A 24,058-nucleotide genomic window follows, 5' to 3' on the forward strand; every position below is an offset into this window, starting at 1 on the left:
TGATCGAGATAACAAAAAAAAAGAAAGTAAATTTGGTTTGTTAGAATACCACGAATAAATTTAAAATTTAATACTTTTCTGAGTTCAATAAGAGAAGGCAAGTCAAATAAATTCGAGATATTGGTATAATTTTGAGCTAATGAGAAAATGTTCATATCAAATATTACATAATATAACATAGATATTGTATCATAAATAAATAATAAATACAATTTCAAAATAATTTTTTTTTTTTTTAATTGAGTATCTAGTACTGCTAAGCGTCACTTATAAATTTTTTCATTAATTTTCTGTTATAACACTAAAATCTTATAATTATTAGGGCCCGGATTTATATGCTTTAAATACCATAGAAATATGCACTATCATATTATATGCATTTACACTCTTATTTTGTAGAAATATACCCTTTAAAATAATAAATATGTAAAACAAAAATTTGATTATTAAAAAAAATAAAAATATTTTATACCTATTAACTTATTACATTGAATATTAATTTAAAATAATTAATAAAATAGAATAAAATAAAACAATATGTTTAACATTAATTTTAGTATTTTTGAATCTAAATCTTTTCAGCGATTCGATGTAATCCGTAAACGAAATATATTAAATTAATCATATTGATATAAAATGCATATATCTCTCTATCTTAACCATGCATGGTGTAGCATCAATGACAAAAAAATTAAAGAAAACAAATTCCGTTCGAATCATACTCCATAGGTATATGTGGGTAAAACCAACGAATATTAAAACAAATAGGCAGGTATGAAACACTTAAGTAGATATTAAATTTAAGGTATTTGTATAATGTACAAAAATATGCAATACACATCATAAAAAGACAAAATACGCAAAAATATGTTAAATAAAACTTTGTATTCCAGATCTATTAACTATAATTTAAACTTGTAGCTTATCTAGCTACTTTTTGGACTGTTAAAATAAAAACATGCAAATGCAAATCAGGATTTTACTTATAATATTATGAGTCATCAAACTTACTTATTGTACATTTTAAAACTGTATGGATTGTAAATAAATTCTTTTTGAATAAAAAAAAAATTAATTAAATATTATTGTAAAAAGTCTTAAAAATTTATCTTAACATTATAGTTTAGGTAAGTATATATTATTAAGCTAATTTAACTACTGTTTATTATAGAAATATAATATTTATACTTATACTCAATACTTACATCTCATTCATAATAGCGTACGTTTAATATTTAATTCATATTTTATACTAAATATTTTGCTTATTTTATGAACAAAATATTGCTTTAATTATACTAAAATTATTATAACATTATGGAGTCAAAATTGAAACTTTCCACTGTTCTAAATATTGTATTCAGTCGACATTCGTACGATAATGCAACGCCATCTTTGTGTGTCATTTTGATTTCGTAACATGTACGTAAGAACCACCGCAGTCTAGGTACACGACTAACGATAAACTTTTGTCGCTAGATGACACTGCTGAATATAATGTTTGTTTCTTATTTTTTAATTAAATTATCATTATTCAGATCTCCAAACCAACTGACGATTGATGCTATGACAATGGTAAAATACCATTGAGTTAAATTAATCTGGCTTAACCTATGGTTAATAAAATATTGTGTATTACCTATATTTGTTTTATTGTTTTTAAATTCATTGTATCTTAAAACATCATTAAGTACCTAATGAGTAATGATACACATCCAAAACATTTTGTTATACTTCGACATGGGTGTAAAAAGGGTGGGGCAGGGGGGGACACTTGCTCTCCCCTTCGCTTTACATTAAATTTTATTTCTTACCAAACTATAAAATCGAAAAAGCAAAAAAAAGATAGTTATCAACTGCCCCCCTGATTAAAATCAAGCTACGCCCATGTACTTCGATAATATTATAATGTGTTATATTCCAAGCATACTAATCTGATTAATTTTTATACTGAATAGTCTAAATATTTTATTAATCGTAATTTTTTCCGCAATTCGTCTGTCCTATACTACCGTTTACCTGATATGTCCATATAGATATGACTTAGGTAAAAACGAGACTTCAACTGCTAAATGTTTTTCTACCACTCTGAATTCTACAGCATAACTCGACGACTATATGATAAATTATAATTAACCATAAGTAATAAGCAATAAGTATAATTTATGACTATAATAGTTAGTTGTATAAAATATAAATATGAATGACTATAAAAATTGTACAACAATTATTTTTCGGTTGTATCTTGTATGTTGTCATGAAATATATGCAAGACCTTGTGATTTTATTGTCAGTAATCACTATAATCAATAATTACTTTGTATCATGTATTCATGTAGGTACAGACAGTAAGGTAGACATAAAAAAATAATATTTCTATTAAAATGATGAGTTGAACTTGAATTTACTTTTATTTACTATTGTTTATATAGGTTTTAATATATTGTATGTAGTATGTCTACATATCAACGTATTATTCTAAGAAATTCGTACCTAATAATCGTATAAAATATATTTTGTTATTTTTGTTTCTATTTATATATATATATATATATATGTAATGATAATTTTTTTTAATTTTGTGTTTGCAATACATTTTACATGGCCATATTTTGTCCCAAGTTTTTATCATTTTCGAACAACAGCAGTATTAAAATAATTGAATTTATACAATGTTTACCCACAGGAATTTTAAAATACCTATTTACTAATAAGCTCATACATACACGTATATAAAAAAATAATTTTAGCTTCAAAATTTACAAATAAAAAATAATTCGGCCACACACATACAAAAAAAAAAAGAAAAAAGAATTTTTTTTTATAAAATCATTTTAGAAGGATTGAACTTTTATATAAATATTTCTATATTTATCCCTGTAAGTATAAAAAATAAACAAAGGGAATAAAATAAAACAAAATGTCTATAAAATCAATATATACTTATATGTAAAATATTTGTTGAAGATTTTTTGTGTTTTTATTTATGCAACATTGATCAGTGGAGTACAAACTATTTTAATGATAATATTGTCAAACATGTGAAAAAAGGACTTCTAAGAGGACGTCACGTCAACATTATATTTTTTATTATTATGATAAAATATATTATTATTACCTTCAACCTTCAACATAGATAATTATTGTATTACTTTTAGGCTTGATAATAAATTAATTAGCTCTAATATTAAAATATTAAATACATAATAATACAAAATATTGGTTCTGTTAAATACCAATTGGCAATTTACAGCTATTATACCTATTTTTGAGTTTTGAGGTAACACATAATTATGTAACATCGCCGGTCTTAGGGAAATAAAACTCATAAGTTCTTCCTAAATAAAATCTTGTATTCTGATTACTAATTCAATTTTAATCACTGTATCTGAATATTAAACTAAACTTTATAGGTTTAAAATTCTATAATTTTATATAAATATAAATAAATTTTATAATAATTGTTATATTTCATTATTTTTTATTTTTTATAGAATGAGGTATCAGTACTGTTTGATTGAGTATTTTAGTTATTTACAATATAATATTTAAAAACATATATTAATTGTTTAGAGTCTTTAGAAATTGGCTTTAGGTTTTACTGAATATCGTAACTACACAATTACAATACATATCATACATTTATATACATTTCAAATATGATGTGTAATCGAATGTCATAATGCCAATAATAATGTCGATTAAAATATTACCTATGCAAAATTTATATTATTTTGTATGCATAAACAAATAAACATTATGCGATTATAGATTTTATTTAGTATTTAATTGGTTGTGTTGGTTTAAAAATGATTATAAACTTATAACTTGTCTATATGACTATATATATTCATCTTTATTATAATGACGAATCATATATACCTATACATCTATATTTTTGTACACCTAATTAATAAGAATTAAACATAATTACATAATAATTTAATAACAAAAATAAATGTATATTATTTATTCGGTTATACTTATTAGATACATCAATATAAAAGTACCTACCTATATCATTAAATTAAAATTTAATACATCCATTACAGTTAGTGAACTACTTTATATTTACTTTAATGTACAGCAAAAAGTAGTACCCACTTATCCACATTTTTTAAAATTTTAAATTATACTTAAAATATGCCTACTATATAGGTATACTAAAATAATATAATATAAAATGGCAATAAAAGTATAATTTGAAGTAGGTATCTATCAGTAATTGCTGTTTTTCTAATTATTTATAATACAACAATAATTTAGGAATTTATTAAAATTTCCAAGTGATTGTTGCACGAAAAATCGATTTTTATAATCATGAACATTCATCAAATGCCAGAATGCAATGCAAAATAATACTAAGAGTTTAGAATCTATTAGCATTATATATAGTACATGCAAAATAGCTAAATCATTATTATTTAGCATGTACAGTTTTCATTAAATGTTTGAATAGGTAGTATTAGTTTTAAGTAATAAAACCTTGATATAACCTTGGTTATATTATAAGCTATATAATATATTAATATATCTACCATTTTACCATCTATTCATGGATTATAAATTATAATAACGAATAGTTATATAAGTCAGTATACGTTTTACATAATAAACAAAAAATTCTAATTAAATTAAATATAGGTATATTTATATAATAAAATAAAAATATAAATACCTATTGTTAAATGTTAATAATATTATATTTTGTTATTATACTTACTATTGAATCTAATTAGGCTATAATATTCTATTAAGTAATGACATTAGCTAAAAGTAGGTATCTTTCATAAATTTAGTAAATTTTTTGACTATTAGGTTTGATTGATAAAAATATTATTACTATACTTCATACTTATTATCAAGGCTAAATACTTCGGTAGGTATGACAGCAATATTACTAAAATCCGTTCTACAGGGTCCGGCAAAAAAATCTCTCGTATTTAAAGATTGCGCTGTGTGAATTGTGGTGGTGATACAATTATGGAGAAGGTATTGATCAATAGCTGTATAAATACCATTTTTAGTAGACGTAATGATGTGGATCATTGAAGATCGCGCATTTGTCGTAGATGAATATATTTGTAATGGTGGTTCTGCAATTTTTAGTTAGCGAGCATTTCGTATCCTATTCCAACTTGACCGACACATCTTCCGGTGTTGTTGTGGTCAAAGGTTGGCCAAACATTTTTTTTCTTCAGTGTATAGAACCCGTTACTCTAAAATTGGACACCCAAACGAGCATTGTTTTTCTATCCAGAACAAAATCATGTCGGTCAAGTTGGAACAGGATGCAAAATGCTAGCTAACTAGAAATCGTAGAACCACCATTTCAAATATACTCCTCTAAGACAAATGCGCGATCTTCAATGATCCACATTATTACGCCTACTAAAAATGGCACATACACAGCTATCGATCGATACCCTCTCCATAGTTGTACCACCACCACAACTCACACAGCGCAATTTCTAAATACGGGAGGTTTTTTTGCCGGACCCTGTATAAGCGCATTCATGGAATAATAAAAAAATCTTAATTTATTATATGGTAATATGACGTCAGCCGGCAAGGATTTTTATCGGCCAAATCTTGAAACTAGTTACAACTGTAATTTTATTAAAGTTGCTGCCGGCTGACGTCATGACATGCGTATCACAGAGTTGCTGTCATACCTAAGTATTTAGCCATGCTTATTATAATTTATATTAAATATAATTTAAGTACCTAAATCGTAGAGAGTTACTTTGTAGTTTTTTTTTATAAATAGATATAGGTAGACTGAAAAACCATATCTCCGCTCAGAATTATTTTTTGTTGTAAACAGTGTAGTATACTAGTATAAATAAAGACATCATAGAAAACAGAATTTAGATTAAATTTACCATTGATTTATTCCATCCATTATAATAACTTTCTCGATGACGAAGTCACTCGAAACTTATACTATGATACAGTAGATAAAAAACTTCTCCGATTTTTTTTGGTGCACGCATTCATCTAACATGTCAAAAAAAATGAAAACTTACTTCTCAAAAGCACCAATAATTAAATAAGATTAATACTGAATGTTGGGAAGGCACCAATTAAATAGTGTCAAAAAGTTTTTTATAGAAAAAAAATATAATAAATAAACATATTTGTAAAGTCACTTTATAGGTATTCGCTCCACTCAAAATCTAAAATTTTTTATAACTTATACTTTTCACAGTCTTTTTTAATTTATTGAACACTGAGACAGTATTAGTAAATAGTCATTAGCTGGTGTTAATATTACATATTTTTGTCATATTCTTTTATTTTTTTATATAAATTCAAACAATTAATTTTTTTTAAAAGAAGTATAAAAAGTATATTGTTTGTATGATCTTTGATCATGTCTTCGGGCATCTGTGATATTTAATTATTTGTTACATAGGTATGATATCTAATGATAATAATGATGATAATTATTTAATGCATTTTTTAACAATTGATTATAGTATCATTTATAATATTTAGAATTTAATTAAAGTTTAACTAACAAATAAACAATGTAAGATTATAAATTTATACTATCATTTAAAATGTACAAAAACTTTATAATTTTAAAATGTTCATATCGTAAGTCATAGCTTGCTTTAAAATTAAAAATAAATAGAAACGTATAAGGTTCACTAGATAATATTCTTACATTTAAATTTTATGATAGGTATATTTAATTTACTGAAATACTAATAATACACAACTACACAAGTTAAATGAATTCTTCAGAACGTACAATGTTTTATGTGTTTACAAGACGGAGACAATGCATTTGGGTGTAGCATCCTTTTAAAAATAAAACTTAATAGAAAATATGAAGGGACGAGACCACACCGAAATTAATATGACCCTATAATTATTTTTATACTGCAGGATTGTCCACGGGCGTGCGTAGACTCGCTATTATTTCTATACTAAAAAATAAAATTATAAGAATACTATGACAAAAAAAAAAAAAAAATGATAAATAACATATTTAATAATATATTATATACATTACATCATTACATTAAAATTTGTAAAAAACATATTTAATTTAAGTATTATGAAAACTAAATTATTTGTTTGTATTTTAAGTGGATAGACGTTGTCTCATTGTGTCCTGTGACGACCTACAACCGATGGAGACTAAAGAATAAAAAGTTGAACTAAGTTAAACTATCGAAATATTTAAATGTGTAATGTTATTTATTGACCCCCGAAAATATGCTAAAACATGATAATTAGTTATGTCTATAAAAGTTTTAGTCATCGAAGTATAATGAACAATACATCAAACATTGTTTTAAATATCATCAATACGACAAATACTTATTTAGTTTGTATTGTATGATTTGTATGGAAGAAATAAATATAAATATGATTTGCAATAGGTGCAAAACGATAATTTATTTAGTAAACAATAATTATATTATGTAGTCTTCTTAAGCTTTTAAATTGTTCTCGTAAAGAGTTGACAATTTTGTTTATTTTTACATAAGTTTTAGATTTTGGCTTTCAGCCACAGTTTCGTCGGCGAGACAAGTACTGGAGTACGATGAAGACGATGAAATCATAAAGATAAAACATCTAGCATAAATTTATCTACAATGGTATAACTCATTTGTAAAGTACAAACTACAACATAACCAATCGGCAATCAGGCAACCTAGGATCGGAAAAGACAAGTTAAAAAATCAATGTAACTTACGTAACTATTCAACTATAAACTATATATGTTTTTTATTATTCGGTATCCTTGTTCGTCTGGTTCGGTCAAACCACAGAAGTCTAATACGAGTACACAAAAAAATGTACTCCATCAGTCGAACGCTTATTGGTCGACAGCGTCTGCGCGACTGCGCAGAAAGGTCATGAAACAGGAATAAACAACATACTATACCTACTTATTATCATATATTCATATTATAGTGTTTGTGTGCCGCTATCGAAGCATTCGAAACACTCAAAACATTTGAAATAAGAAGTGACCATTTTACGAGAAACTTCGAAGTTCCTATGAAATACGACTAAACATTCGTTAGTTAGTTGTGAGTTGTTCACGTTAGCGCATCTCATACGATTGTTTACTTTGTTTTTCGTTTATTTCCTCTCATACCGTACACATTTCATTATGACGATTTCATTGGAAATCGACGAAGGTTTGTTCAGAACGTATGTATTTTACACGGCCGTATTAGTACTGAAAGTATTAGCGATGGCCCCACTAACGGCTAAACAACGGTTCAGGAAAATGGTAATAGAAATAATATTATGTAAATAATAAATCATACTATAATACATGATACATAAGTAATGGGTATTAATAACTTATAACTTTATAAGTTATAACAATTCAAGTGTAATTTTTTTACTAAGTACCGCTATGTGCTAATGTTTGCACTCATTTGGTGGTAGTGATGGATGTACGCAGCTCATCAATTATTTATATTCTCTCAATAATATTAATTATTACTGGGTATATAATAAATAAATAAACTTACCATTGTAATATAATACCAGTTATACTTAATATTAATACTAATAATTATACCTAGATTATAAACAATTGTATTTATAGGTAAAGTTAACACCAAAGTAATAGATAAGTATATTATTTACTTTTTTTGTTACTTATTACCTAGGTACTGAAATATTTTATCAATATAAATTGCTTGATCAATCAGTTCATAAACTTATGTAGAGAATACAATAATATTATAATAATTTGTACTTAGATTTCCCAAGCATATTAAAGGTGAATGCTTTTTGTCAAAAATAATTAAATTCAAATACTTTTTCAGATTTATAGTACCTATATACACTAAAATATAATTTACTATTTATTTAAAAATATTAACTATTTTTTTACAGTTAATATTCAAATTTTAACGCTAGTCTGTAAAATAATTGAATGTAAAAAATAGATTTCTTAAGAAATAATAGTTATTAGTGTTAATTACATAAATTATTTTGTTATATGAAATATAATTTAGAAACATGTTGAAAGAAAATTTTTATTAGTTATATCTTTTACCTACATTTTGTACCATTAAAATTTAGAGTTAATTTAAATCTTATGTGGTAGACATAGTCATTGGTGAATGCTTAAAATGATAATTTTAATATTTACATAATAACATGTATTATGAACTTTGAAATTATAATGTCAGACTACTATTATAGCAATGTATAAAAAGAAAATTAAAAATTTTTCATACTTCTCCTTCAAATATAATGTAACTATTGTAACTACGAACTACTTTCTTATAGACGTATTTCAAAATACTAATAAAGTTTGACTATTATATTTATTATTTTATTTAGCTTATAAAACAATTTTGTTTAGAGTTAATTTTTATGATGACTAAAACATATTTAGATCCATAAATATTTGTATTTTTAATTTATCTAAAATATTTTAAACATAGTTAAAATAATGTATGCATTTTATAACTAAATTAATGTGATCTTAAAAATTATTTATTTAGTATTAATTAGTTATTACATGATTTCATTCACATTATGCACATTTTTTTAATAAAAAAAAATGTGTAGTTACCATGTATATATAAAAAAAAAAAAATGTATATTATTTTTTTTATAGATATCATTTGATTAATATTTTTAAAATAGCCAATAGGTAATAGTTAAATCGTTAAATGTAACAATGAATACAAATTACTAATTATTTTGTTTGATAGATATTTGCTAACCCTGAAGATGCAAAGATGAATTCAAAATCAAAAGTGAAGTATGATGATCCTGATATTGAAAGAGTCAGAAGGTATATTATTTTAAATTTTATGTATCTACTACTAATATATGTTAATAATTTGATCAACATATATGTTTAATTAATTGAAATAATTATTTTTTAGGGCTCATCTCAACGATTTAGAAAATATTCCATTCTTTATAATTGTATGTTTTGGTTACTTATTAACCAATCCAGATTTACATATTGCTACTAATTTAATAAGATTGTTTGTAGCAAGTAGAATAATTCATACAATAGTTTATGCTGTGATTGTTATACCACAACCAGCAAGAGGTTTATCTTGGTTCATTGGATATGGAACAACCTTGTACATGGCTCTTCAAGTTATTTTGAGTTTTGTTTAATATTATTGTAAAAAAAAAAAAAAAATAATAATAAAGCTCAATATTTTATTATTAATCTATTACTATTTTCATTTGTTTAATATCTTATTGCCTTAAACATTAGTTTATAAATCATACAATTCATTAAGTATCTCTTACTGATTTAATCAATTTATACATTTTTTTTAAGACTTAAGGCTTTGACAACTGAAGTTATTTGTGTATACATTTTTACATATTTTCTTAAATAAATAATAGTAAATACAATTTTTGGGGCTTTAAAAGTAGACTTACATATTTACATATAAATTAATAATAAACTATAAATTTATAAGTTTAATAGAATTGTAAAAATTATAAATAACATCTAAATAGGTTTTCTTCAGTGCCGAGATAGTCACTTATAACAAGTACTTTTAATGGAGATAGATTTGCTTGGGTATCCCCAGACATTTTCCTAGAGGGTCAAAATTAATTTGAAAAATAAATGAAGAGTACATTATTTATAGTGCATTATGTTTTGTTATTATTATTAAACATTTTATATATAAAACATTATTATTCTATCCAAGAAAGGGAGGTAAGTGCCCTGTCTTGCCCCCCCCCCCTGGGGACGCCCATACAACTTTGATATAAATAATTACCTTTTTGATGGCTTCAATTTTTGCTGTAAGGATACTGGCTTCAGTAGAGAGTTTTTAGAATATTTTAATAGCTCCAGACTCCAGAGGTGAATCTACAACCTGTGTCATTTATAGTTTTGGATATATCTGTACAAATAAATTGAAGTCATAAAATTTGAGACTGATAGAATGGGAGTGGAGTTTCCATTGAGCAAGAACTGTAGGATAGTATAGCCAAAATAGAGTTATTACAGAAATTGAGATGGCATCTAAATTTTAAATTAGTAATTTGAGTTCTTACAAATATAAGAATATGTTTTCATAATTATTGTTAATTCTTTTTCATAATGTATAGTAAGATGTCTTTATTTTTTCCAAATTTTTTATGTAGGTTTTTCTGAAATGCTTAAAATACTGTTTATAGGGTTGTTGCAAAAAACATCAATAAATAGTTGAATAATTGCTTATGGTTATGAATTTATGAATTGATTTATTCAATGAAGGGTCTGCTGCAAGAACCAGATAACCACTTTTTTCAAAATGCATAGGTTATTTCATATATCAAAATGCATTTTCTGATAAAGAATAGTTTTGTAACATTTAGATGCAATAACCGGGTATATCCATTCATTAAATAAGCTAATATACAAATGAAGATGTCTGGCACCTAACTGTGTTCAGTGCAATAACCTGGTATCTTCATATTTTTAATTGATTTATTACTATACAATATAAGCTAAGAAAATGTTTTTCTCTATAATCTAGGTATACTGTGTTGTAAAATATAGTTTATAATACCATTGAGTTTGAGTATATATACTATATATAAATTATAATACTAATATATAGTTCTCAAGTTGTACTGATTTGTATTATTTGTGATTATATTTTGACCTTTAATAATTGTTGTCAAGTCAAAATATGGAAAAAAAATGTCATTTCGGTGCAATAATTAGGTATCTCCATTTTTTAAATTTTCTTAAACCCCTATTATCTATGTAAATACATTTCAATTGAATACTTAATGGTAAATATTACCACAGATTAAATAATATATAATATTAATATTTAATAATATATTTTTATTAAAAAAAAAATATATTATATTATATTTTTTTACCTTTTTATTATTTTTTTTTTAATTTTTTTTTTATATTTATATTTACATATATATATTTTTTTATTAATATTTAATCTGTGGTATTACATTGTACAGATTGTACTCACATAAAATTGTTTTATAAAAATAAAACAATAGTTGGTATCAAGATATCAAATTCTAGATATATGCTGTATATATTATATACCTATAGCATAACTTGGTCAACCTTGTTACTCTTGTTAGACATTGTTATATATTATTAGGTAGGTTACCTACATAATTTGATTAGGGTGTTCTTTAGCAGAACCCGTGAACATTTGTATGCATGATAATGTTTCTGATTCTGTGAACTTCAATACAAATTAAAATTAGTGCTCTCCTCAATAGCTGGGGAACAAATTAGGCAGTGGCGTAAATTGAGGGTCACACTAGGTTGCCCTTGCGACCCCTGAAAGTATAATAAAGTCACAAGAGTAATTTTTGCAACCAGAAAAAATCACGATTTCAGTTTTCGAAAAATTAAAATATTAATATAATAATAAATTAATTAGTTTTTGGTCAGAATATTAAAATAGAAAGTAATCTTTATTTACTTTGAATTCGTGTAATTGCTTAGTTCACATGTTTAGTATGCAATATGCATTAAGTTTAAAGTAGCCTTAAAATATATTATTGAGTAAATTAAATTTATTTTGGTATACATATTTTTTTATTTAGGTACCTACTAATTGTTGTACTAATTATTCCTGTAGTAAAAAACTAATAAATATTTTAGATATGATCATAACTTATTAAAAATTTTAAAACGTGACGGATACAATGTCCCATCAAAGTTGTTCATACAACAATTTAAAAAAATCAAAAAGAAGTATTGTGTATTATTTGTTATAATTTATAATATTTACGAGTACATTCCGGTTGCTGTTCAGACACCACTTAAAAAATGTAAAGTATTTTTTCAAACAAAATGTTTACCAAGGAAAATATTATACATTCCTATTTTCTAGTACATATATAAATACCTATCTACTTTTTTATTGACATTTTGGATAATATTTATATAGGAAAATAAAATTAGGTATCTATCTACAATTATTATTTATTTGCTCTTAGTAAGATAATAACTGGGGTTCGAACGATTTTTGTGAGGGCTAGGCCCCCCAATTTCAGCAAATGTTACATTATTCGTTTTACTATATAATTCATAAGTACAGATCATTTATTTCAAATAAGGAGGGAAAAAAATCTTTACTTTTATCTACGATGATAAAATAAAATACCGGGCGGCGACGTGATACGGAATATGAACGTTTGATTGCATTATCATTTCGAACTGGCTGAACACTGTTTGTGATAAGCGTTTCAAAATTGTGCAAATCGCAATAAAATTATAACATTGATAGCATTAGAACTCGACGCATTTTACATCGATTTGGCTCGCATCGTTTACGGTGGAGCAGTGAACGAATAAATTACAGTTCTGTGCCACGCACAGGAATCTGTTATTACCGTTGCGACATTCGTTGCCGTCGTTAACATTCCGACGCGCATATAAAACTACAAGACACGTCGACGCAAGGCGTCGCAGTTGATACACGGACACACGGTATTCACGTCGCAGTTGATACACGTTATTCACGTCGCAGTTTATAATTAGTAAAGTCAGGTCATCGTCTCCATTTGATCTAGAAGCTTTGGGTGTTCGTACTTGGAAAGATGAGCGAACAAGTGGAAAATAGACCCGTGAGGGTTTGGTGCGATGGATGGTGAGTACACTTGGGTCGCGTTTCGTTTTGTTTTGCGGAAGTGATCATATTAATGATTTTGTTTCCGGTTTTCCGTTTGTCACACAGTTTCGACATGGTACACTTTGGTCACGCAAACTCGTTGCGACAGGCCAAAGCATTGGGACATTATCTGGTCGTAGGCATACACACCGATGATGAAATTGCCAAGCACAAAGGTCCGCCTGTTTTCACAGAACAAGAGAGGTAGCTAATCAGTAATCACTAATTTATCATGTATCTATTATGTTATGTCACTGTTTTTTTAGCTCAAATGGACTTTTCCCCTATTATTCTTGAAACCACAATTTTCTTGTTATCCAATATTTTTAGTCTTAAAATGGTAATGATTCCTTTTTAACTAGAGCGTTTAAACTTGCTAATATAGATAGTCTCCACCATCTTAATTTTTTTTTAATATATACCTTGTGATACTTTTAAATTGGAGTCAATCATGTTGATGAAAATTTATTATTTTATGTAATAAAATGGTCAATTATAAGCTCATTTTTTTTATCATAATTATGTGAGTCAAATCCTTATTATTGTTTTTGTTTCGTATGTTATTTTATTATTTTTATATTATTATGTATTAAGTCAACTATGTATTTCATCCACATTTTTAACTATTAAAGGGGTTAGTTCCAAATACTTCTATAAATAAATTTGTAAAAGTAATAATAGGTTGTATCAATTTAAAAACTTCATCTCTTAAATTTTCTCTCTGTTAAGTTGTCATATTTTTGTGTTAATAAAATATTTTTGTATTTTTATATTAGTTTTTTATGTTTGCAGTATAAACTATGTACATAATAAAAAAATAATATTGATTATAAAAGTATAATAATTTTTCATGTAATTTTTTTGGTTGAGTCATGTGTTCTTTTACTCCATAACATGAGTTGCAACTTGCCTAATTTTTATATCTAAAGTAATAAATTACTAGATAACAAAATATCCTAATGATTAATAGTTACTTAATTTGTTTCTAACTATTTGGTATTGTTTAAATAAATAGTGAGTCATTGTTAGAAAACCGTAGTGCCATAAAATCACATTTGAATTTTTATAAAAATATTAGTATTTAAAAAGGATTTAATTCATATAAATAATTTATTCAATGTACACTAATTATTATATGAATTTGTGACTGATTGCTTTATAAATTTATCAAAAATATACAAAATGTTTTTTTAACTTGAATTAAAACCTGGCATAGCCTACAAATAATATAAAAAATAACAATGAAGTAAAAGATGAAATAGAAACAGATATTATGTACCATCATGTAAAGAGGGTAACATTTTAATATGATACTATTATGTACTTGAATTAATTAAATGTTATAAATATTGACTTAACATTAATATTTAAGAATTTTATCTATTTTAATGAAACTATTTTTAGGTCTAAAATGGTGAGAGCTATTAAATGGGTTGATGAGGTAGTAGAAGGTGCTCCTTACGTTACAAATCTTGAAACTTTGGATCAGCATAATTGTGACTTTTGTGTTCACGGAGGTAGACATTTTAATTTATTCTAAATACATAATTTTTTTTTTTTTTGATTTATGTATGTATTTTGTAGATGATATAACAGTTACAGCAGATGGAGTTGACACATATCATCTTGTTAAAAAAGCCAACAGATACAAGTATGTCAAGTAAACTATATATGATATAGATATAATATGATGATTGAAAATTATAACTATTATTAAATGACTATACATTTCTAGGGAAGTAAAACGAACTGAAGGAATTTCAACTACAGATGTAGTTAGTCGTATGTTGTTAATGACAAGACAACATTTCTACAAGGGTGATAAAGAATATGAAGTGGAAAAAGAGCATTCCTCAGTGATGGGTCAAGATAAGGCTGCCAGAAGTCCATGGACTGGTTGTTCACAATTTTTACCCACTACTAAAAAAATAATTCAATTCAGTGAAGGCGTAGAACCTAAGGTAATAGAAATTTATTATTATATTTTATGTACGTTGTAATATTAATTCATCACTGTTATACATTTCAGCCCACTGATAAAGTAGTATACGTTGCTGGTGCTTTCGACATATTTCATGTTGGTCATTTGGATTTTTTAGAAAAAGCCCATCAGCATGGTAATTTTCTTATTGTTGGCTTGCACACTGATCCAGTGGTTAATCAATACAAAGGTTCAAATTATCCAATTATGAATTTACATGAACGAGTTTTGAGTGTTTTAGCCTGCAAAGTAATATTCTTCTTAATAATTTATTGAAATGGGTCTATCATTTTACTTTTAATTTTTCAGTATGTATCTGAAGTTGTTATTGGAGCACCGTACAGTGTAACAGCTGATTTAATGAAACATTTTCATGTTGATGTTGTGTGCCATGGTAAAACACCAGTGAAAATGGACATAAACGGTGAAGACCCATATGCGGTTCCAAAATTGATGAATAAATTTGTGATAGTTGATTCAGAAAATAACATGACAACAGAAAAGATTGTTGATCGCATTATAATTAATAGGTAATAAAAAAAAAAAAAAATGATTAATAATACTACAATATTTCTATAGTTTTAGGTGTAAAACAAAATTACATTAAATAGTAACATTTTGTAGTATTATAATATATTCCTAGTATACACATATATTTCACTGTTAAACTTTTCTTAGCTGTGTAGAGGTGATACTTGTAGTGTACTAAAAATTCTAATGATTTTTGTCTTTAGTAGAGTATAATAATATATGGGATTTTTAATTTTTGCATGCTGTAACTGCTGAAAGTTGTATACAAAATGAGTATTTTGATTGAAAAATTAGAGACAAAATTTTATTTTGAGTTACTATGCTTTATATTTCTTAACTGATAATGATTAATTTTACTGATGTAAACGATTTAGAATATCTACACTTATCATTAAAATAAAACATAATCAATTGTTGATTTTTAAGTCTAAATAAATTGTTTTCAGATTTGATTAAAAATTAAAAATTAATAATAAAAATTACAAAAGCTTAAAACATTTCATATTAATATAAAATCAGTATATCTGTTTTGTAACTGTTCAGTTTTATTTTTCTAGGGTTCATAATAATTAATTATTGGTTTTGTTTAGTATGTGTTTCTGAAATACAAAGTGATTATTTTAAAGATAATCATTAGCTTAGTTAAATAGTTTGAATGTTATTTCGTAAGTATATACTATAATATATTTAATCTTAAATTCTTAAATTTAAAATTGTTACAAAATTGTTGTACTTTTTTATTATCATAACATTTTTTTTTTTAATTTTCACTTTGTTTAATAGTAAACGTTCTTTATTTTACTACTCCTCATTTAAAATTTAAATATTTATAAAGTAATAACTAATTAATTACTCATTTGAAAATCAGCATGAATTGAAATTTTCAAACAATATTCTGTTACAGAATTTGAAATCTAAAATGCATACTGTTATTTAAAAAAGTAAATAATGATGTAATGACTTAAAATAAAAAAAAAATAAAACTAAATACGTTTAGACCTTTAAATAAAATTAGTTTACCTTTAAAAGAGTCACTTTGTATGAAATAATCAATGTTTTTAAGAAAAATATTTTGCTATCAAAAAAAATTCTTAAAAATTTGAAATTGTTTTAATCTATATCCAATTTTTTGCATTTTTTATTTTTATGTTTATGTAATATGTTATTGAATCATGTTACAGCATAAATAATTAAAAATCACATTTCTTTTTATACTAGGTTAAAGATTTTTATAGTTATTGAGGTTACCACAAATACATCAAACTAAATGTGATAAAAAATTTATGTTAAATTATGTTAATAATTAATTGTAGCAATTTTATGTATCGCTGCACAATACTTAATATAACTTTATAATAAATTAAAGTTATACTTTGAATATTAAATATATTATTATATTTTAACTGAAACAAAATTAGCAAATTTAATATATTAATTGAGTAAATATTTAAAAAAATTTAAATCGACCTTTAGCATTGACTTTTCACATAAAATAAAATAATAAACTTATTTATTTAAGTAAAAACATTTTGTTTTGTAAATATATATTTAATTTTCAATAAAATAAATTTATTGTTCACCAAAATTGAGTAAATATAATCATTTAAGATCTAGCCTTGTTGTAATAATAAAAAAAAAAAAAATGAGTTTTGTATTGAGAAACTTTTTTGTTTGTAGTTATTTTAAATAAATTTAATGATAGTCTGAGATATAATAATAAAATCTATAATCTATTTTACCATTAGTTATTACAAATATTTAAATGAATTTAAATTTCTGATGTCTAATCCTAGAGTTATGTGTGTTTATATTAAATATACATTATACATAATTACTGTTCTAAAGTCTGCATATTTTTCATATTATAAGGTAATAAAATATTTTACTACTCAATGGATTACTAATAATTAATATCTGCAATACTGAAAATATGTAATTAAAGCTTGATTAGTGTTTAAATTTGTCATGTTAACCATAGTATTTTTATTTATTTATTTATTAAAAGCTGTTTTGTAGTGTGGCTATCGTAGGGGAAATAGAGGCATTTGCTTCAGGGTGTATATAATTTTTGGAGGTTTTATTGAATAAAAGTACAACTTCTATTATTTTAAGGGCGAAAATAAATATTTTGTCTTAGAGCGATTTTATGTGTAACTATACCACTAGAGCTGTGAACTTTTAAGAAATTAAGCTCAACTGTTATTCACAAACTAAAGTGTTTAAGAAAAGTTTTAGTTTTTAATTTATACTATTCAAAAATGTATAAGATCGAATTGTAAAATCATAATTGGGAAATTAAATGAAATAAATAATATATTTTTTTTTAATAATAAGACAAGTGTTAATCTCACCTCATAAAAGAAGGATATTTGTGTATGACAATGTCTTAAAAATATCTTGTGATGAACTTGTCAATTAACATGGCCTGTGTTATGCCTCAAGAAAAAATTATACAAATATTAATTTTTAATGGGTTAAACTGATGAGTATCAATAATTGTTTTGTAAACAAATTATTAAATTATAATTATTTACAGAATTTTTTTTTTAGTAAATGAAGTTACAATTAGAAATTTTTTTTTAATTTCTAATAGACTTGTATGTGTAATTTTATGTTTGTTTCAAAATCATGAATTCTAATATTAAGGTTATATTTTATATTTAAAATTATTTTTTTCCATTAATATTATATTGCTTTAATCTTATAGACTTGAGTTTGAAGCTAGAAATTTAAAAAAAGAAGCTAAGGAGTTGGCAGTCATCAAACAAATGGAAAACCAATTAGAAAAAATAAAATTGGAATTATACTAGTATTGTGTAAGTTAATTTTCAATTATTGTAAAATATGCTGATAATAGTTCTTGTAGTTAATCATTCATCCAAATAATTTTAATACTGTGTTACCAATCAATACATTGATCAATTTCTTCTTTGTGTATCTGTATTTGTTGTTTGATTTTTATTTATTTATTTATTTATTTATTATTATAATTATTATTATTATTGGCTAATTATACAATACTACAATATCTTTAAACTAATTAGTGATTTATTTTTCAAGGTTATTTAAGTTCATAAGACTTGTTAATTATTATCTATCTGAACCTACCCCATATTTTTACTACATCCACAGAATAAATATAATTTATACTGTGTTACATCAATTATTTGACATTTTATAGACGGTGATGGACATATAGGGTACTTGGTTTAGTTAGTTATTATATTTTTTTTTACTTTTACTTTTATTTTTATTAATTTTGCTATACATTAACTGTATAAAATGTAATGCCAAAAATAATAAAAATAAGTATAATGTCAAAAATTACATTTCTTATATTAACAAGTTGTTTGTGGTTTTCATTCTAATTAAAAACCATACTTATTTGTGTTCCAGCTATAAAAGACTAATTTAAAAGAATACTTAACTAATTAAATGTTTAATCACTAGAATGTTTGTAATGGATTGCTAAATTTATAATTATGTTCTAAATGTATCTAGAGCATAAATTTGTTAGTAATTAAATGTACTTATTACAGTTAACATGAACATTCTTAATAGGCAATCAAAATTTTTTAAATCTTTGTTATCCATTCTTTCAAACTGAGTTTGATTTCATTTTGAATTATATATAATAAGTTTATATGTTTTCAGTTATTTTAAAATGGGTGTTTGTTTATTTTAAAAACGTTAAGAATTTTATAAAATTAGTTCTGTATCTAAGTTATTTATTTATCTTAATAATTCCATTTTTATTATATACCTGACTTTTTATAATTTTGTTAAAATATTGTACTTAGATTCCATGATATAATTTTTATATTTTAAATTTAATAAACTATAGCTTTTTCAAGTATGTATTGATTTTTTAATTTCAAAATTTATATAATCTATGTGTAAAATATTTAGTAATAGAAGTGGAGTACACATTAAATATCAAGCAATGTTAGATTACTTGATAAATGTATTTCAATCAATGATGACTAGCATCTTACGTATTATAATTTTTTTGAATTATTTATTATTTTATCACGGGCGTAGTGAGAGTGAGGCAGGGGGGCAAGTGCCTTCCCTGATTGAAATTCTAGCTATACTCATGTATTTTATTATTAATGCTTCAAATTTTCATTAACTTAAATTTTATATTTACATTTTTTAAATAGAAAATTTGATTATACATTAAAATTGATCAGTCACTGATCCAGGGAGTAATTTTAGGATATGATCATAAACGTACAATAAAACATCGATACTCATATTTTCACGTATATAATTTGTTTGACGCTAGTCAATACTGCGCACAAAAATGGCATGATACTACATTAATTAATTAACAGAGATAATTGATTTAAATTTTAATGAATTATTTGTATTGAATATCTTTAAAACTTTGAGATTACATCTAATTATACGCTTTAAAAAAAAATTAAAATTAAATAAATAGCATTATATTTTTACGTATTATAAACTATATGTGTAGAAGTTTCTAATATTTCTATTAAAAGTCATATATTATAACATATTATTGACATTTGACATTATTGTGTTGTAGTTTGTGGAAATGTCAATCATTATTGAGTAAATAATTCATATTGACATATTATGCAGAACTGATTAATCTATAATATGATTATAATTCGATAAGGAATTATTCATATCGCGCGGTAATGGGCCTTCGGCAATATCATAAATTTTTATTTTAACAATAAATTATGAAAAATCAATAGATAAAAAAATGCAAGGGGGTGGCACTTAGGATTTCCCACTGGTAAGCGCGTCTTGCAATTGATATATTTTAACGACGGTGGTGCATGCATCTTTATATACCCATAATTTACTGCATGGGGAGTTTTCAATCATCTTTACTCAAAAGACACCATAAAAATATTAAAAACAGCGGTCCCGAGCGAAAAACGATATAATTACAGTAATCGCATTTATACTTTCTAGTTATGTATAGAAAGTATAGAAATATAATGAATATAATATAAATAAGTGCATCTTTTTAACAATTGTTGTAACATTATAATATTTAGTGTATGCCCAATGAATTTTCTCAGGACTTAAAGAAGTGTACCCTTTTTTTTGTAGATACCCAGTTTGGTTTAATATTGAATGTAATGATATTTATTTTATTCTTCATAAAAATGTATACAAGGAAATAATATATTATGAATAGTTAACTTTTAGATTATTCGCGGGCCGTAGTTATTGCGGATAGACTACTGCAGACACTTCCTGTATATTATGTACGTTCGTCGCTCGATTTAATCGAAGTGCAATTATTATGTTTACGTCGTTTACGAATACTGAAGTACCTACGTATTAAACCAATAACCAATATTATGCAATAGCATACCTGCATGGGCTACATGTCTAACACAATAATACGATTATAGCTTTATAACCTATAAGTATAGTACATAGGTAATATACTAATATGTATATAAATAATGCCAATTAAAATAACTCGTTGAAATAGAGATGCTCGGTAATTTATATAGGTATGCGTTTAACGTGTGATGTAGGTACGAATGCGTAGGAATGTGATAATGTGTATAATAACAGGCGTTTAGTTTAGTGGGGCAGTGGAGCCGGTGTCCGCGTATTTGAAAGCAATGATAGATTATTAGACGTATTGCGTTCAAAAAACGATTCTGAGAAGATTCGTTAACACGAGCACGGACCGATCGACGTCGTCTGTTACCTGGAACTGAATGTACAAACATTTACTTTACGTATTTTATTCTTCTCGTTAACCGCATTTTTCCGTAAATACCTACCCGAAATTACATTACTTCGAGAGCTTTAAAAAATCTGGTTCCAAAATACTTTCGGCGTTGATCTTGTCAAAAAGTCTTCGAAGAAGACAGTAATAGATTGTAAATTCGGACTGGCGATTACAGCAGCATAGCACTGAGGGTAGCTTCATGTAAGACTTGTGCGTCGTGTAGGTCAATGATATTGTGAACTCTGTTCTTGTTTTTCGAGAATTTAAAATTTAATGTCTAAACGCTCTAAACCGAGCACAAATTTTTTGAATTGATTTTAGAAGTTGGGTCCAAATTATTTTTATTAGTGAAAATCGTAATCCTTCGGAGTGATATCGCGAGACAAAATGTGATCGGTCGTTTTTCGTTATCTACCAAAATGTTTTTTGCTTTTAAAAATACTTGACTTAGATTGGTTATCTTTTTTTATAAAACCATTGTTATGTGTATAACTCAGACAATAATTTTATAAATAGTTTGAAACGTACTCGTATATAAGGCAAATATTTATTTTACGAAAGTGAAATTTTTTGATCATTATTAGTTTATTGTTATTATATCAGAAAATGTTGATGTAGGTACACGTTCTTGCGGTTTAAATTCGCACATTTTTGATTAATAATTTTCAAAATCGAATTCCCATTCAAACTTTTCATAACCTGATATTTTCGGGTGGATTTTTAATTCTCTCATCAATAAAGACGTGTATTTTTTAACAATTATTTTTAATTTTAATATTTGTTTAAAGTGTTATAGTCGCCAACAACAGACAGTTGGTTACTTCAAAAACTTGTAACTCGAGCAATTGTATCTCCTTCTTCTACCGATATACATAAAACAACTGTACAGTAGGAGAATTCATACCAGTTTTTGATCTGGTCTTATTGCTATAATAATATATAATTATTCATTGGATTGTCTAATAACAATTCAATAATCGGTGCAGTTTTTCTTCTACTGTGGAGTTCGACGCGCTTATGATTGCAATTTTTGCAGCGCGTGTTCGTTGTTTCAAAACGTGGTTGCAAGCGGTGGTCTAAAATAATAATAATTCCTATCGCGCGCGTTAACAATAACGGAAGACGAAGAAACAGTTCCGGGCTGTGGCGGATGGATCGTACGACGATTTATTTTGTATTCTGGGCTATAGATCGATGGCGCGCGTCGCTGAAAGCGGACTTTCAAACGTTGCATTGTCGTCGTAATAAACGGTTTCGTGGGCCCGACAAAAAGTAGTACGCGTGAAAAATAATATATTCGATTTTGACAAATCCGTAGATGGTTTGTGCGCCGCACACGTACGCCTCTATATCATCATCATAACACTATTTCATATTACTTGTTATATAACAAGTAATATGAAATAGTATATTATATTACCCACTATATAAAATTATGAATTTTATTGGCTGCATATTGCCCGCATTTATTGTTTTGGTTTATTTTTGTATTATTAAAAATTCATACAAATTTAAATATTTTTAATTCCGTTGATTTTATATTGATAATTTTTTTTTGGATTTTTTTTTTAAGCTTTTCCGATTTACGTTGATAATTTGTAAGTCAGAAACCATGATAAGAATACATAATTCGAGGTTTCTCGCAAATTATTACTACAAATATTAAAAATACTCGTTGGTACATACTACATAGACACATTTTTTTTTTATAAGCGTTCCTCAAAGTTCTAATTTTAACAATAATAATATAATATTATTATGATGTTTATTTTAAATTTAAAACTTTATAAATGTCTATTAACAGCTACACGACTATAATATTCCGAATCCGCGGTCAACGACCAAATGAAAATGTAAAGTTTTGATACAAATCAAGGACATAATAACATAATATATACATATTATGTGTATTACATGGTATAGATATAAGAGCATAATTAATAATTATCTACGCATTATGTGGACCTGTTAAAATTAACAATATTATACCTACCGTAATATTGCAAGTACAGTGCATTTACGACCCCTGATTACCGCAATTTTTTCTCCACATCCTGTTGTCGTGCGTATTCCCCTGCAGGCCGTCTGATCCGACATAGCAGGGTCTTCCTTCCAATACCGTGTCATTGGCTGTGCAAGGTGCCCGGATAAACAATATAATATAATGACGATATATTATATTATAACGTAAAGGTG

The 24,058-nt window shown here is 25.5% G+C and overlaps 2 protein-coding genes and 1 long non-coding RNA gene across 3 annotated transcripts; 2 read left to right on the plus strand and 1 right to left on the minus strand.

The window, feature by feature from the left end:
* The first annotated feature begins 7,927 nt into the window (after positions 1-7,927).
* On the plus strand, positions 7,928-10,153 carry LOC112597353 (microsomal glutathione S-transferase 1-like). Its single transcript, XM_025343370.1, has 3 exons — positions 7,928-8,260; positions 9,708-9,790; positions 9,885-10,153. The coding sequence occupies exons 1-3, from the start codon at positions 8,138-8,140 to the stop codon at positions 10,126-10,128; spliced, it is 450 nt and encodes a 149-aa protein (XP_025199155.1). The 5' UTR covers positions 7,928-8,137; the 3' UTR covers positions 10,129-10,153.
* Positions 10,154-10,447: 294 nt separating this feature from the next.
* LOC112597354 lies at positions 10,448-24,026 on the minus strand. Its single transcript, XR_003114830.1, has 3 exons — positions 23,856-24,026; positions 10,752-10,877; positions 10,448-10,564 (listed from the first exon to the last, which is right to left on the minus strand). It is a non-coding gene; the product is annotated as an uncharacterized LOC112597354 (long non-coding RNA).
* On the plus strand, positions 13,202-19,078 carry LOC112597352 (ethanolamine-phosphate cytidylyltransferase). The gene is made up of 8 exons (XM_025343369.1): positions 13,202-13,598; positions 13,686-13,823; positions 15,024-15,136; positions 15,204-15,270; positions 15,355-15,580; positions 15,649-15,849; positions 15,910-16,130; positions 18,839-19,078. Exons 1-8 carry the CDS (start codon positions 13,549-13,551, stop codon positions 18,939-18,941), a joined length of 1,119 nt encoding a protein of 372 aa, XP_025199154.1. The 5' UTR covers positions 13,202-13,548; the 3' UTR covers positions 18,942-19,078.
* Positions 24,027-24,058: the final 32 nt, after the last annotated feature.

The sequence above is a fragment of the Melanaphis sacchari genome, unplaced genomic scaffold (genome assembly GCF_002803265.2).
Source record: "Melanaphis sacchari strain LSU unplaced genomic scaffold, SCAv2.0 Contig40_pilon_pilon, whole genome shotgun sequence".
NCBI classification, from domain to species: Eukaryota; Metazoa; Arthropoda; class Insecta; order Hemiptera; family Aphididae; genus Melanaphis; species Melanaphis sacchari.

Bases quoted from the DNA above. Each gene is read 5' to 3' on its own strand.
- LOC112597353 (XM_025343370.1), top strand. From the start codon at position 8,138: ATGACGATTTCATTGGAAATCGACGAAGGTTTGTTCAGAACGTATGTA. The intron at 8,261-9,707 runs GTAATAGAAATA...TTTGTTTGATAG, and splicing joins AACAACGGTTCAGGAAAATG to ATATTTGCTAACCCTGAAGA. The intron at 9,791-9,884 runs GTATATTATTTT...ATTATTTTTTAG, and splicing joins GATATTGAAAGAGTCAGAAG to GGCTCATCTCAACGATTTAG.
- LOC112597352 (XM_025343369.1), top strand. From the start codon at position 13,549: ATGAGCGAACAAGTGGAAAATAGACCCGTGAGGGTTTGGTGCGATGGA. The intron at 15,137-15,203 runs GTAGACATTTTA...TGTATTTTGTAG, and splicing joins TGACTTTTGTGTTCACGGAG to ATGATATAACAGTTACAGCA. The intron at 16,131-18,838 runs GTAATAAAAAAA...TTAATCTTATAG, and splicing joins GATCGCATTATAATTAATAG to ACTTGAGTTTGAAGCTAGAA.